Here is a 14,204-nt window from a genome sequence, read left to right as displayed (position 1 = left end):
TAGAGAACAATGTCAATGATGCCGTGTCACAATAAAAAATAAATGTGTTTGCATGATTAACGCCTAAGGAAATTCATTTCCATGTGTCCTATCTGTGTTTGGAGTTCAAAAAAGTCAACCCCAAATAACCTAGCAGTTGTTATGAAAAGTCTTGTTGAAACATTCAGTGAACGTTTTAAGGAACTTATTCAAACACCTCCAAATAACCTATAATTTCCATTCTCAGAGCGTWAATAAAACCTCCCAGGGAAACCTTCAAGGAATCACAGTAAAACCTTTTTAGGACCTCCTCTGCAACCTAACGAACGTTCCCAGAACAGTTCAAAATGTTCACTTCTGTTTTCAGAACGTTTTAAAATCGTTCTGTTTACCGGTCAAGAAACATCTGGCTTCATTCCCACAACCAATGTGAAACCAAAAACATAGTATGTTCCCAAAACGTCCAAGGAACCAAATGTGCTAGCTGGGTTATTTCCGACCCAGTAAACATGTTTTGCATTTTAAATCTAAGCTATACTTCGTCTATCAGAATTCGTCACACATTTCCGTTCTCAACTTCACTATGCGTGTGCGTTCCTAAAAGAGGCATCTTTTGCTGAGAGACACATAAATACCTTTCCTGAAAAATAAACAACAATTCCCATTAGGCTTTTCTTGTCAAAAACCAAAGTGACATCACTCACATGGTGTCATGACATTCCAGGCTCCTCCCATAGGAGAGACTGGCACCATTTTTAGAATTCTCCTGGGAAGAACCTTCCTTTTAGGTTTTATGTCTTCTCCTAAAACTGGACAATCATCCACATCCTCCCGTACAGGTGGGAAAAGGAGCGGAGATACTTAAGGGCTGCAATAGAGCAGTTGTCAAAGTCATGATTACGTTAGCCTCTAGTGATTCTCCTAATTGACAAGGTTTATGGAAAGTGTCTGGAGACCATTCCTGTCTCCCCATGTCTGCTTCCTGTATCCAGCACAGCAAAACACAACTGGAGAAACTGAGGCTGATGAATAAACTAGCAAGGGGTGTCAATGGGGTGGTGGATGGTGGATCCTCATTTTCTGTTAAGGAGCTTTCAGACTAGGGTTTAATTAACATCTCTCCGCTGCACACATGCGGACCCCTTCTCCAGCTGACAAGGTAAACTCATTTGAATGGGGAACAGCTTTTGCCTGAATTGAATTCATTATCCACATGCCATCACAGTGAAAGCACACGTATCAGCACACATATCATGTACATTGGTTGAACCCCCACCATGTTTTGACACTTGATATTCATTGATCATGTTCTAAACAGTTTAGAATAGCATTAGAATCAGGAAATCGAGACAGCGCCACGATTTGAATGGTTTTACACAATGGTGAATTACTGTTATTGTACCAGAAGGCAAATGTAATTAAAAAAAAATGTTTTCCATGTATATCCCCATGAAATGCCAGACGTCTGAAGTTTAATTTCCTGGGCTAATCTTCTTCTGGGCACATATAGCATATTTGCAGGAAACAGTGGGCTAATTCATTTGCACCGGGGAAAAGGCTCTGTTGCGTATTTCAGCATCTAAAACAGCATCCCCCCACTACGGCTGATGTGTGAAGGCTGTGCTGTTGGAACTGGCACTTTGACATATGCACACACACACACACACACACACACACACACACTGTAATTACACCTGGGCCGCCTGTGCTGAACACAACTCATCACTTGCTCTGGGCGGCTCAGTCTGTCATTAACCGGGTCTGTAATGAGACAATGTAGATGTTTCCTGCCACGGCGAGCTGTCAGACGCTGCTCAACGCTGGGCTCTGAGGGGAGCACATCTCCTGATAGATCTCAGCCCTACCGCCCGTCTGGTCATAGGAAAGAAATGTCTAATGAAATCCAGGGCCCAGTGATAAGACTGGCAGTTATGGATTAACTCTTCCCGCAAGGAGATATCAAGGTATCGAGCTGTGTCAGACATGATATAGCAACTTCCAGTTTTAGGAATGTATCTAATGTATCTACGGCAGCAGCCATCTAAATTGCATAAGACCTTGTAATTGAGGCCCAGCTCAGAGTAATCATTTGTTACTCCAAAATAAAAATAAACTATATCTTATTGGTGTGAAGCATCCCATTTCATCTTTACCCTGTGGGATTCCCATGTACAAGATAAGCGGGAAAGGAAGCAATATGGCAGAGATAAGATAGTTCTCACGATACCACCCCTCTTTATCTCATCATCTGACCCCAGAGCCCAGGGGTTGCCCTCATCACAACCAAAGCCAGACGGTTCTTCCCCCTCCTGGTAATTCCTTAATTCAACTTTAATAAAGAGGGAATTTCTGGAATGACGGAAATAATGCAACTAAGGCTGCTGCCTCTCCAGACCCATCCGAGAGGGAAGTGGTGAGAGAAAGAGAGAGGGAGAGAGGGAGGAAGGCAGAGAGAAGCAGAGCTGTGTCACAAACTGGCCGGTTTCCAGGCTTAATGATGAATCGCCAGTCGGCTGCTATCTAATTCCCTTTCCTTCGCTTCACCACCCTCCTCAGGTACCATCCATTATGTTGCCTTTTTCACAGGCTTGGCGCTCTCTGTCATCCCAGACCCGGCCGATACACAGCGTTTATGACAGCCCTTCCCTGTCAATGCCCCTGCAGCCCCATCACCTGGGCAGAGTTGTCTCCCAGCACTTATCTGTCTTTCAGAGAGGGGAGAAGTAGGGAGAAATGGATGCCTGCTGATCCGGTGCCAAGTTTATCGATCGATCGCCTCATGGGTCAATTGTATATCACATTGAGATGTGGCTCGTCAGTGGGGGCAAGCACACAGGGAACGGAAAATGAGGCACTATTTCTTTAGTAGAGAAAATCTGGTTTATGTAGAATGCCGAGAGGGACCACATGACAAATCTCTGGCCTTGTACATTTACCAGTGGCTCCAGCCTTAACTCAGTTGCCAAGAAATATGAAATTAGATGTCCTTCCAGGTCAACTACCAACAGGTGAGAAGGTTATTTATGGATAAAGAATCAACAAGGCTCCTCAAACGTGACTCTCTGAAACTGAATCCTTTGAAATTGAATCCTTGCTGTGTTTAATTGTCTTTGTGTAACAGTGAATTAATACACCGTTTCAACGAATCTTATGTTTGTTTACTGGAATGGTCTTGGCTCATTGCTCAGCTACACTGATTATGAATCAATTGTTCACCGTCTCATCGATTCACTTTCACGGTTCGCAGAGCAGTTGGAAAACATTGCCTCTCCCTCGTTTTTTTCTCTTTCCTCATCTGTCCCTCCATCCCTCCTTCCTCCTACTCCTCCACACTCTACATCTTGCTCTTCGTTCTCCCCTTCCGTGAAGCAGAGGCTGATGCAGCCTGAGAGGCCCTTGATGTGTAAACAAGCAGCTGCCACAGACTGGAAACGAGAGCATCGGACCGGAACTGGGCTTTGCTCTGCAGTAACCATGGCAAAGAGCAGAGTGAAGGAAATGAGAAAAGACAACAGGAGAGGAGAGTGGAGGAAAGAGGAGAGAAAGAAAAGAAGGGACCCAGCAGCCTTGCCTGGTGAAACACTGGCTCCAGTGCCTAGCCGCATGATGCCACCTCTTCCATGCGGCATCATCAGGCTCATAATTGATACTGGCAACGGCTAAGTGCCTCATGTCACGGGTGACGCGATGTAATAATGAGCCCCATATATTCAGCCAGAGATTAATGTTCTGTTCAAAACCTACTGAGCCAGAGGCCCATGTTCAGTGCAGCTTACAGTTACAGCATGTCCCTTTTCCATGGAAGAAATAACCCCTGCAGAACAGCTATATATGTCATGGTATTCCAAAAAGAGACATAATAGCAGTTTATTATGTGTATGTAATATCATCGACACCATCTGCAGCATTTTATACACAGCATTGTACAGCATATACATTGTCTGTAGCTGTAATATACAGAGAATTGAGACTGTTTGTTTTGTGACTATTGACATGAATAAGCCTGGGTAATCCTTATGGGTAATGCTGCTCTGAAGTGTTTGTGTGAGAGTAAGAATAAATACCCTAGTGATTGTAGTCATGGTTATTAGTGTGACGTGAGAGGAGCGAGCCCAGACTGTCTCCAGCCAGCGATTCCCAGTCTGTTTAGTACCCCCACAGACATGATAGCCTACAGACCCAGACACACCCCGGACACTGTGCCCAGGGATGCACCCACCAGGAGCACATAAGGGGATCAAGAATGTTAAAAAAATAATAATAAAAAAAAAACTTTATTTGCCACATGCGCCAAATACAAGTGTAGACTTTACCGTGAAAGGCTAACTTACAAGCCCTTAACCAACAGTGAGACGTATTAATCATGCCAGTACATACAAGACAACCCGTTCTCCTAGTTAAGCTTGCATAGGATAAGCAAAGCATCTGCTGATGCTGCTATAGTATGGTGGTGGATTTGCTTGCTGACTGCTAGCCCAGGTTTGGCCTTTACCTCTACAGCTACCTCAGATATGGAAATCCAGTGGAGGAAGCAGACACCCCTGCCCTGTTCAGCATTCAGAATGGACTGCCTCCATTCTGAAATATTCAGCCTTTTGAAGTCAGAGTCTATCAGTGTGCTGCTTATCGCATGCCTACCAGTAACTCTGGGCTTTGGCAGAAACTGGTACCAATCTCTAACGGACTTTCAGACCCACGTTACCATGGCAGCCACTGTGAAAGGCACCCAGGGAGCAAAAAGAATGACATTGTCAGTTGGAATGGATCAGCTTTCCCAGTTTACACATTTCAGCACACGAGTCCTGAATCAATGATTTGCCTGACCAGGCTCTTTTTTTTACCCTTTCCCCTGGATGAGAGGGCTTGGGCCCTGTGTGTGTCTCGTTTGTTTTCATGGTGAGCAGAGTGTTCCAAGCGGTGTGTTCCACTGATGCTTGACCCTGTTTGATATGCAACATCTTGTCTGGTATAATACTGGGCTTGTGGGGTTGAAATGAAGGCCGGCTTTGTCCCAGGCCACTCCCTAGAGGAAACTAAAGTGCATGAAACGTTGCGCCCGCTGCATATCCCCAGCGCTAACTTAACCACCTTTTAAAGCTCCGCTAACTGTCACCCACTTAAGTTGAGGGCTCAGAACAAATTTTAAACACATTTGTCCGTTTGAGCCCCCCTCACCCCTTATGTTGGCTGTGAAGTTGCAGCCCTTTGAGAGAACTACACATGCTCCCAAATTAGCGAGCGTGTTTTGTGATGTGTGAGACGGGGCAGTCTGCTCTGGTAGCTATGATGAGAGCTCTGCTTGTCGGTCGGTAGGTAGACTAATCGGTGGGGAGGTGAGGTGAGCGCTTCCATCTGTATAGCCTTAATCTCCAGAGACAGCATGGCAAGGACAGAGGGATCCTCCAACCGACCGTTTCCATGGGCACGCTAATCAGATGTGAAGCGTCAGCACTAGCCCCTCCCCTCTCGTGTTATCGCTGCTCCCCTGCTGTGACCCCACGTGCCCTCTCACATCTTTGGGGAGGTGTTTGTGTGTGTGTGATGCCCAAGGTTCACTGCAGCTCTGCTACTTTAGGGATCTGTGCCTCTCCCATAGGGTGGGCTTTAAAGGAAAATAGCATCAACATTGCATCAGGTCAGGCTGTTTCTCAGCCAATGAGGGCATTTTGACGTCAGACATGATTAGGTAAACAGCAAATGTACACATAGGTGAACAGCCAGTCAGCTACTGTTACCTGACTGGCAGACATCCTATAGAAACAGGATTTATGTCACCTGCATTTATAACAACATTAATATCAACTTTTGAACCATACTTTTCTGAAAGGGTTTTATACACAAACTGGGGTATAGATAGCCATCCCTTGGGTCACATTGTGTAATATAAAACTTAAATCTACAAACTTCTTCCGGTGTTTTGTTGACAAATGTACTGTATATGCTAACCTGTGCGTGTAAGTCCTGAAGTATCCATGAGATGTTCCGCCACTACTTGAGTAAACTGCTTGCCTGATGGGGATATATGTTTATGAATCCCACTTTGTTTTCCCCTTTCACAAACATCTGTTCATGGTCAGGGGTCAGCAAGGAAAGGAGGGAACCTGTCTCTCTCCTAATCAGTAAATGAGATGGAGAGAGAAGCACTGTGGGAGGCCCAGCCGTGCCTGTGAACCAAAAATAGCCACTATAAACATCAAATTGAGAGTTTCCCACTATCAGTCACAGACAGCAGAATCCAACACTAGATTTACCTACGTTTGAGTTCTCTCTCTTCTGCATGCCTGTAATAGTCTCTGAGGGTGGGAGAGAGGATGAGAGGTGCACCGCCACCACCTTGGCTTGTGGTTGCTTGTACGTGTGTCTTTGCGAGAATAGAGGTATAGGTAAGATATCCTGTGGCCTAGGGCCTGCGAGGTAAGACAGATCCCAGTGGGGGCGCCGGTAAGTGTTCCCAAACTCTGCAAAGCCCCCTCTGCATGATCCATCGCCCCAACGCATGATCCACTAGTCCAGAGTTCACATGAAATCGCCCATTCCTCCTTATACTGTCTATAGCAATACCTAACAAGTGCCAGCTGTGTCTTGCTTTGGACCAGGTTAATGGACCGTGTCCATGATGCTGCCTGACTGTACTGTATATAGGTTCAGCATAAATAGGGTCACAAAGTCGCTTTTGATCAAATCTTTATTCCCCTCTCTCTGTTTCATCGTATTCTAAAGTCCAGCTGCTCCTCAGCATATATTTCCAAGAGGTGAATTATGAATACCTGTCATGAAGGAACGAGATGAAACAATACATTGTTTGGCTACAGGGAATGATGGGAAATTATAACTGTGACCACCACTGTTCAAGAGTAATACATTATATATACAAAAGTATGTGGACACCCTTCAAATGAGTGAATTCGGGTATTTCAGCCACACCCGTTGCTGACAGGTGTATAAAATCGAGCACACAGCCTCACACAAGCTTGAGATCACCATGCGCAATGCCAAGCGTCAGTTGGAGTGGTGTAAAGCTCAGAAACACGCTTCACCATCTGGCAGTCTGACGGACGAATGTGGGTTTTTTGAGGATGCCAAGAGAACACTACCTACCCGAATGCATAGTGCCAATTGTAAAGTTTGGTGGAGGAGGAATAATGGTCCGAGGCTGTTTTTCATGGTTCGGGCAAGGCCCCTTAGTTCCAGTGAAGGGAAATCTTAACACTACAGCATACAATGACATTCTAGACGATTTTGTGCTTCCAGATTTGTGGCAACAGTTTGTGGAAGGCCCTTTCCTGTTTCAGCATGACAATGCCCCCGTGAACAAAGCGAGGTCCATACAGAAATGGTTTGTTGAGATCGGTGTGGAAGAACTTGACTGGCATCCACAGAGCCCTGACCTCAACCCTATCAAACACCTTTGGGATGAATTGGAACGGCGACTGCGAGCCAGGCCTAGTCGCCCAAAATCAGTGCCCAACCTCACTAATGCTCTTGTGGCTGAATGGAAGCAAGTCCATGCAGCAATGTTCCAACATCTAGTGGAAAGCCTTCACAGGGGAGTGTAGGCTGTTATAGCAGCAAAGGGGGGACCAACTCCATATTAATGTCCATGATTTTGGAATGAGATATTCGACGACTAGGTGTCCACATACTTTTGGTCATGTCGTGTATTTTGCTATTCCATGTTTTGTGTAAATTGACCGTGAAAGTAATATAAGCTCCATTCATTCCAATGACCCCAGAATATTTAGTCAGTGGTTTTTGGTGTGCTGTTAATAAAAATGTCCACTCCGATCGGATCACGATTGACAACCACTATAAATGTAACACTAATGTTTGAACAGGGAGCCATAAATCACATGAATATTGGGCCCCTGGTGGAACTAGTGCTGATTTTGAAAATATCTGTCTTTGATTAAGCTATGGGGTGAAAGAATGAGAGTACCCTGGGCCTGGGGATAGGGATTGGTGGTCCTCAGAAGAGGCCTGCCTAGCATGGTGGCTAACCTCAGCCATCCGCCCTCAGGGCAGCATTCTCATCACTCTCATATAAGGGAGACATGGACCAAGGCCAGACTCAGGAACAGCTAGGGCCAAGTAATGGAGTCAGGTTCCGACAGAGGAAAGACTCCTTTCTTTACCACCTTGAATTCCCTTCATTCGTTCACCTGCAAAAATTTGGGAAGGCAAGCGAGACCACCAGTTGTGAAGTTTTAGAGGCAGTGACCATGCGTGGCGCTCCCCTCGCCACAGACAGCGATCCTTGTGCTCCACGATAGCCACTCTCTCTCTAGCTTTCCTCTTTTTTTCTCTTTTCCCTCCCTCCATCTGTCTCCTTATACATAGGCCTACACTTCCGACCGAAAGTCTTAGTGAGTTGATTTATTTATTCAAAGGATTTCTGAATTACATTACAGCCAAACCCCCAGGGAGCGTTAGCCCTGAAGGTTAGTCTTCTATCCCTACCAAATGACTTATGAGTTCCCCCCCAAATCTCTTCCCCTCCCCTATGAAGTAATTGTGGATGGTTTATATGAAGTCCACTGTGAGTGGGAGTTTTACTGATGTATGAAGTGGTTATCCCAACAAGCCTGAATAAAGTCCTCTCCTTGAAGTCCCAAGACCAGACTGGTTTTTCAATAAAGTAAATCACGTCTGATGTTCGCAGGCAATTAATTGTACAAGAGACCTACGACTTGATTTCGGTTTCTCCATGTTTGTCATTCATTTACATGGCAGGCGACTGGCGAGTGCAACAAGCAGTTAATAGTTAGTAGAGGCTGCTGATAAATCATTTGCTCTTCCTGATTTGGGGGTTAAGGTATGAAACTAGGCCTGTGTCCAGTCAGGATTGTCACTATCCTACTGTAGCCAATGGTCAAACATGGCTATGGGTAGACATGCTGCTATCTATTGAGGCCCTCTGGTTGTGAAGAGACCGAGCCGTGAGTGTCTCAGTGTCCTGTCTGTCGGACTAGCTGTCCTCTCTTGAAGCTGCTGCTGCATCCTATTGGTTTGGCTCTGACTCCTTGCCAGCGTTGCGTAGAGAGGAAATCCAGGTTATTCACAAAATAGATCTGAACCGCTGACCTTGTGTATGTGTGTGTGTGTGTGTGTCTCTGCATGTGTATCTATTTGTGAGAGAGAACGAGAGAAACCCAGCTGCCGCTCGCTCAACTAAGCTAGCCCCCGTGCCACAAAGACCCACTGAATGATTCCCCACAATCCCCTAATAACCTCTCCACTGCACCCTCTTCGACGTAACCAGTTGCCCACCATTATTATGTTATTGCAGGACATCTGGAAAAGTTAGTTTTTGTTCTCTCTACGGCCCCTATGATCACTGCGGCAACAGCGGACAGAAACACCCTCTTTAAATTACCAGAGCCGGTGTGAAGGAGCTGGGAGTTTGATTTAAGGCTTCCTGGGTACCGTTAGCTTAGGTCACTTTGATGTTGTTTCACCAAATATCCTGGCTTATCCTCGCCGCCTCCTTTTTTCCTCCTGTCTTTTTGTTGTTAAAAATGAAAATGTTGTGGTTGTAGGTGCCTCAATGAGGGCCTGTATTTATTTTCTCTGGCTTCTCTGGGGCACTTCCTGACCCAGAATGCACCACTGGCACAGCTGAGTAGGGACTTTGCTTGTGCCATATCCCCAGAACCGACAATAAATCAACGTTTAATACGGAATAATAGCATTGCTGACAGCTGGTGTGAAATTTCCCCCTACTGTACGCCAGAAGATTTCTCCCATAGATAATGCCAGGGAGTGGAGTCCCCCTATTATGCCCCCCCTCAAAAAAACACCAACCACCTCACCTATTCAAATGTGTCTGGGTGTCAACTGGGAGCCAACCAGGCAGCTGACATCACACACCTCAGGAGCTTTGTGTGTGTGTGTGTGTGTGTGTGTGTGTGTGTGTGTGTGTGTGTGTGTGTGTGTGTGTGTGTGTGTGTGTGTGTGTGTGTGTGTGGTGTGTGTGTGTGTGTGTGTGTGTGTGTGTGTGTGTGTGTGTGTGTGTGTGTGTGTGTGTGTGTGTGTGTGTGTGTGTGTGTGTGTTGTAGTGAGTGCGCGCGCGCGTGTGTGTCAGCGTCTGTTGTTTTCCTCCTGTGCGTCTCTCTGTGTTAAGGGATTTGGGCAGAGGTATTTCCGTGCCTGTGAAAGATGGGGCTTTGCTATCTGGGCTGACAGGCCTTAGAGGCCAGACCATTTCCACAATAAGGATTGCTTACATAGGAGCCCTTAAGAGTTAGATGGGCAGGAAGACGAGCGATCGCCTTAAAATGAACTATCAATACCACATGGCTGAGGCTTTGACTGCTCTCCTCTGCTCTCTAGTAGAGTGTATCTTTTAAAGATGGGTAAATGAGGTATGCTGTTCAGGTATGGGGATGTAACACCAGGATGGCCACCGTGTGTTACTGAATCTACTGTGACACTGAAAGACTGCCGAAGGAGAGTGTTCGATTGAACTCTGTCGCCTGTTGCCATGACTTCTGACTGACTGACACAACACACAACACACACAACACACACACACACACACACACACACACACACACACACACACACACACACACACACACACACACACACACACACACACACACACACACACACACACACACACACACACACACACACACACACACACACCACACACACACACACACACCAAACCACACACAGGTCCCCACCCTTTTCTGCTTGACCAAGCCAGTGATTCAGCCTCCATAAAACCTTTTTACCCAGATACACACACGCCTGAAAACAGATGGCCCGGAAAACTCCCGGTGAACTGGAAAAGCGTTTGTCTCAAGATGAAAGGCTTCACACCCACTGCCTACACACAGAGTCTACTCCCGACACCTTCCCGCTACAACACAGCGCATATAGCGGAGGCTGGTGCTGCACAGGGACAGACACAGACTTCAGCTAGAGCTAGCAGCATCCATCCCCACACCCACTAACACTGCAATATAGTAGCCTCCCTCTCTCTCCCTCTCTGTCAATGGAGTCAATACTACAGTACCAGCCAGGGAAACAGGTGATAGAGCAGATACAGGTACATGTCCTGGAAGAAGTCATTGAATAACTAGAATAAGCATCTGCACATACAGCCTCTTTTCCTCTGTCATCTGAGCACAGGGAAAGGGATGCGTAACACAGTGGTGTGGAACATGGTCAGGCACACACAGGGGCGTGGAGAATGACACTGACTGCGATACAGGATAATTGCTTCCCATTTACTCGGGTGGCCGAGACAAAAATAGCATGTCACACCTTACGCTTGGAAGCATGGGAGTCATGAGCCCTCACTGTTGCCCACTGCAGTTTGATACACCGTGTTTGACCTGTACACTTCAGATACATACACAGTTATGCACATAATACAGCTAGATATACACAGACTCACATGTGCACGTGAGCACACCTGACACACACACACACGCACACACATGTACGCACACATGCCAGTGGTTAATAGATAGGTGTGAATCCTCAGAGAGGTAGCTAGAAATATTGACACAAGACCCACTGTTGTGTTTTCACACTCCACTGTTACCTGCACCACCAGCAGGCTGGCCAATGGTCAACTAACTGACCCCCCCACCCCACCCCACGGCACATCGCTAAAGACTCCCGAGACCCCCTACTGAGTAAATACCTCTAGATACTATTCTCCTGCTTCATTGTTGCTTGTTGTAATTTGTAAGCACAGATATTCTAATTTCACACTGGAGTTCCACACAATGGCTCCAGAGCTGCGGCAGCACTTTACGGAAATGTACTGTGACAAAGCAGCACAAATTGAGTTCCTTAAGAGACCATCCATCCATGCATCTGGGATTATGTGCCGCTCCTGTAGACAACCTAAATACAATCACCATCAACACCATACCAAATGAATCAGAGCGCTGGATTGCCATGAGAACAGGCATGCTGTTGCTGTAATGTAGTTATAATGATACAGTGATACATTTAGTCAGTTGGAATTGGAATTGTTAAACCAGTTATACCTCTATCAGCTATGGGTAGTTTCCTCCACCACACTACCTTGCAGTACATGTGCCATGCCTAGGTCCATTTAACAACAGTCACATAATACTACAGCCTCAACAACACAGCCACAGCACTCAGCATAGACAGCAATGACCAGCAATAAAAGACCCTAAATATTTCATATCAGGCAAAATCTCTGCTATCCCTCAAACTGAATCAAGTGAAAGCATATGACCATTAGCTAATAGCACCTTATAAACTTCAATGCAAAATACAGCCCCAGCTACGACAACAAGGAAACCACTGCACTGCAGTACTTTACACAGTCAGGTTCTGAATTGATATTCCTCCCCTTTTAGAGGCACACAAGACTAAGCACACTAGATAACTGATCAACTACAGCTGCCTTGGCCGAGCCTAAGAGCTGATATAGAGAGAGAAAATAGAAAGCTTAGGGAGGCTATAGGCAGACGCCCGAGCGAGCCCTGTACTCACCAGCACTGGCAGAACACAGCAGAGACACCAAGAGCACAATCACCAGCGTCAGGATCTTCACATTCATTTCTGCACTCCCCTCTGGCTCTCCGGTAGTCGCTAGCTGATATACTGTAGTGGTGTGTGTGTGTGTGTGTGTGGATGGAAGGGAGGGAGGGAGAGAGAGAGAGAGAGGGGGAGGGAGACAGAGAGAGAGGGAGAGCGGCTGAGCGAGCAAGGGTGAGAGAGAGGGGGAGAGAAAGAGACTGTTTGCTCCTCTGTGAGTGTGAGTGAGTGTGTGCCTGGCTGACTGCCTGGCTGACTGCCTGGTGTGTGTGTGTTTCTGTATGCGTGTGTCTAAATGCGTATTTGTATATCAGTGTGTGACAGCGCCACTACAAGACTGAAGGCAAGTCTTTATCTGAGTTCTCCCACGGAGGTGTGCAGCGTTTTTTCCTTCTCAGAGAATACGGCAGCCGGTGCCAAGTTCAGTAGAGCTGTGGCTGTGCTGGGAATCAGCGTGCAGCAGGTCTGTCTGTCTGGTTGTCTGTCTGTGTGTACAAGTCCTCTGTTTGCCCTGGATAACAGGAGCCCAGTCGGTCATGTGGTTTATGTATGATTGACTCTGTGGGTCATGGAAAAGGGGGCCTCCCTACCCCCAATGTTACCCCCCAAACACACATTGACCCTCCCCCTAAAGAGAGAGAGGGAAGGAAAGGCAGGCAGGGTTTGGGAAGGAGGAGCAGTGGGGGGTGTCCAGGTTTATCATAATATCCAAACACATGCTCTTTTTGAAAAAGTAGCATTTGGATTGTAAATATAATAATCTAAATACCAATTTACATGAGAAGGCAGAAAGAGGGGAAGGTAGGAGCTTAGAGGAAAGAAGAAAAAAGGTTCATGTTTTCCTCCTTTTGTGTCTGTATGGAAGTAGCTCCCTTCTATTATCCTCTGTTTAAAACTCCAGTCCTTAGGGACTAAGCCATGGTGGCAAATGTTTTGCAGTATTTCAAGTCAGTGTCCGTGACATTGGGTGTACCCGGAGGTTTTGTTTTGTTTCCGACATGTTATTGTTGGTGAACAAAGCAACCATAAAACGACCCTCCCTGTACGGCTCCGAAATAAATTCAAATGTTTTTTATTTGTTTTAATAGATGGTAAACAGGAAATGTTGCATTTCTTGTGCTGAATTGTGAGAACTATCCATGCGACCACTACAACTATAACAACTAGTCTTATCGGCTTTGTCCCTTAGGTCTAGTTTTTCACATCACGTATAATTCAACATGTTTCGCTATCGCCGTTGGAGTAATATGGCTGGTTGATTTCCAAAAGGGAATTTATATGTTTTCTGGTAAAAACCGAAAGATTTCCTGGATATATTTGTTCAAATCAGAAGCATCTACAAAATCTCACCCTTACCCCATCACATTGATTTTGCACATGTTTTCTTAGGTCCACCTTTTTAAGCAGAGTACATAAAAGCTGCAGTCAAAATTTTATTGAACAATGATGTTATGTTATTGCACAAGAATCTACCAAACTACATAGAAAAGATGTAGGAAATTGAAACCGTAACTCATGATTATTTCACTTTTTACTCAGGACACATTGTTTTTTCCATTAATTTCTATTTAAACACGATGTTTGGTATAACATACAGTTGAAGTCGGAAGTTTACATACACTTAGGTTGGAGTCATTAAAAATCGTTTATCAACCACTCCACACATTTCTTGATAACAAACTATAGTTTTG

General features: G+C 45.7%; 1 protein-coding gene across 1 annotated transcript in view; it reads right to left on the bottom strand.

Moving 5' to 3' along the window:
• LOC111965859 (apelin-like) overlaps positions 1 to 12,818 on the bottom strand; it is a 30,043-nt gene extending 17,225 nt beyond the window's left edge. The window contains exon 1 of the mRNA XM_070444251.1: positions 12,469 to 12,818. Within this exon, the coding sequence (XP_070300352.1) occupies positions 12,469 to 12,535 (67 nt within the window). The 5' untranslated portion in view covers positions 12,536 to 12,818. The remainder of the gene's footprint in view (positions 1 to 12,468) is intronic.
• Positions 12,819 to 14,204: the final 1,386 nt, after the last annotated feature.

Source organism: Salvelinus sp. IW2-2015, linkage group LG6.2 (assembly GCF_002910315.2).
Source record: "Salvelinus sp. IW2-2015 linkage group LG6.2, ASM291031v2, whole genome shotgun sequence".
Lineage (NCBI taxonomy): Eukaryota > Metazoa > Chordata > Actinopteri > Salmoniformes > Salmonidae > Salvelinus > Salvelinus sp. IW2-2015.
This window is presented reverse-complemented; position numbering and strand designations above follow the sequence as displayed.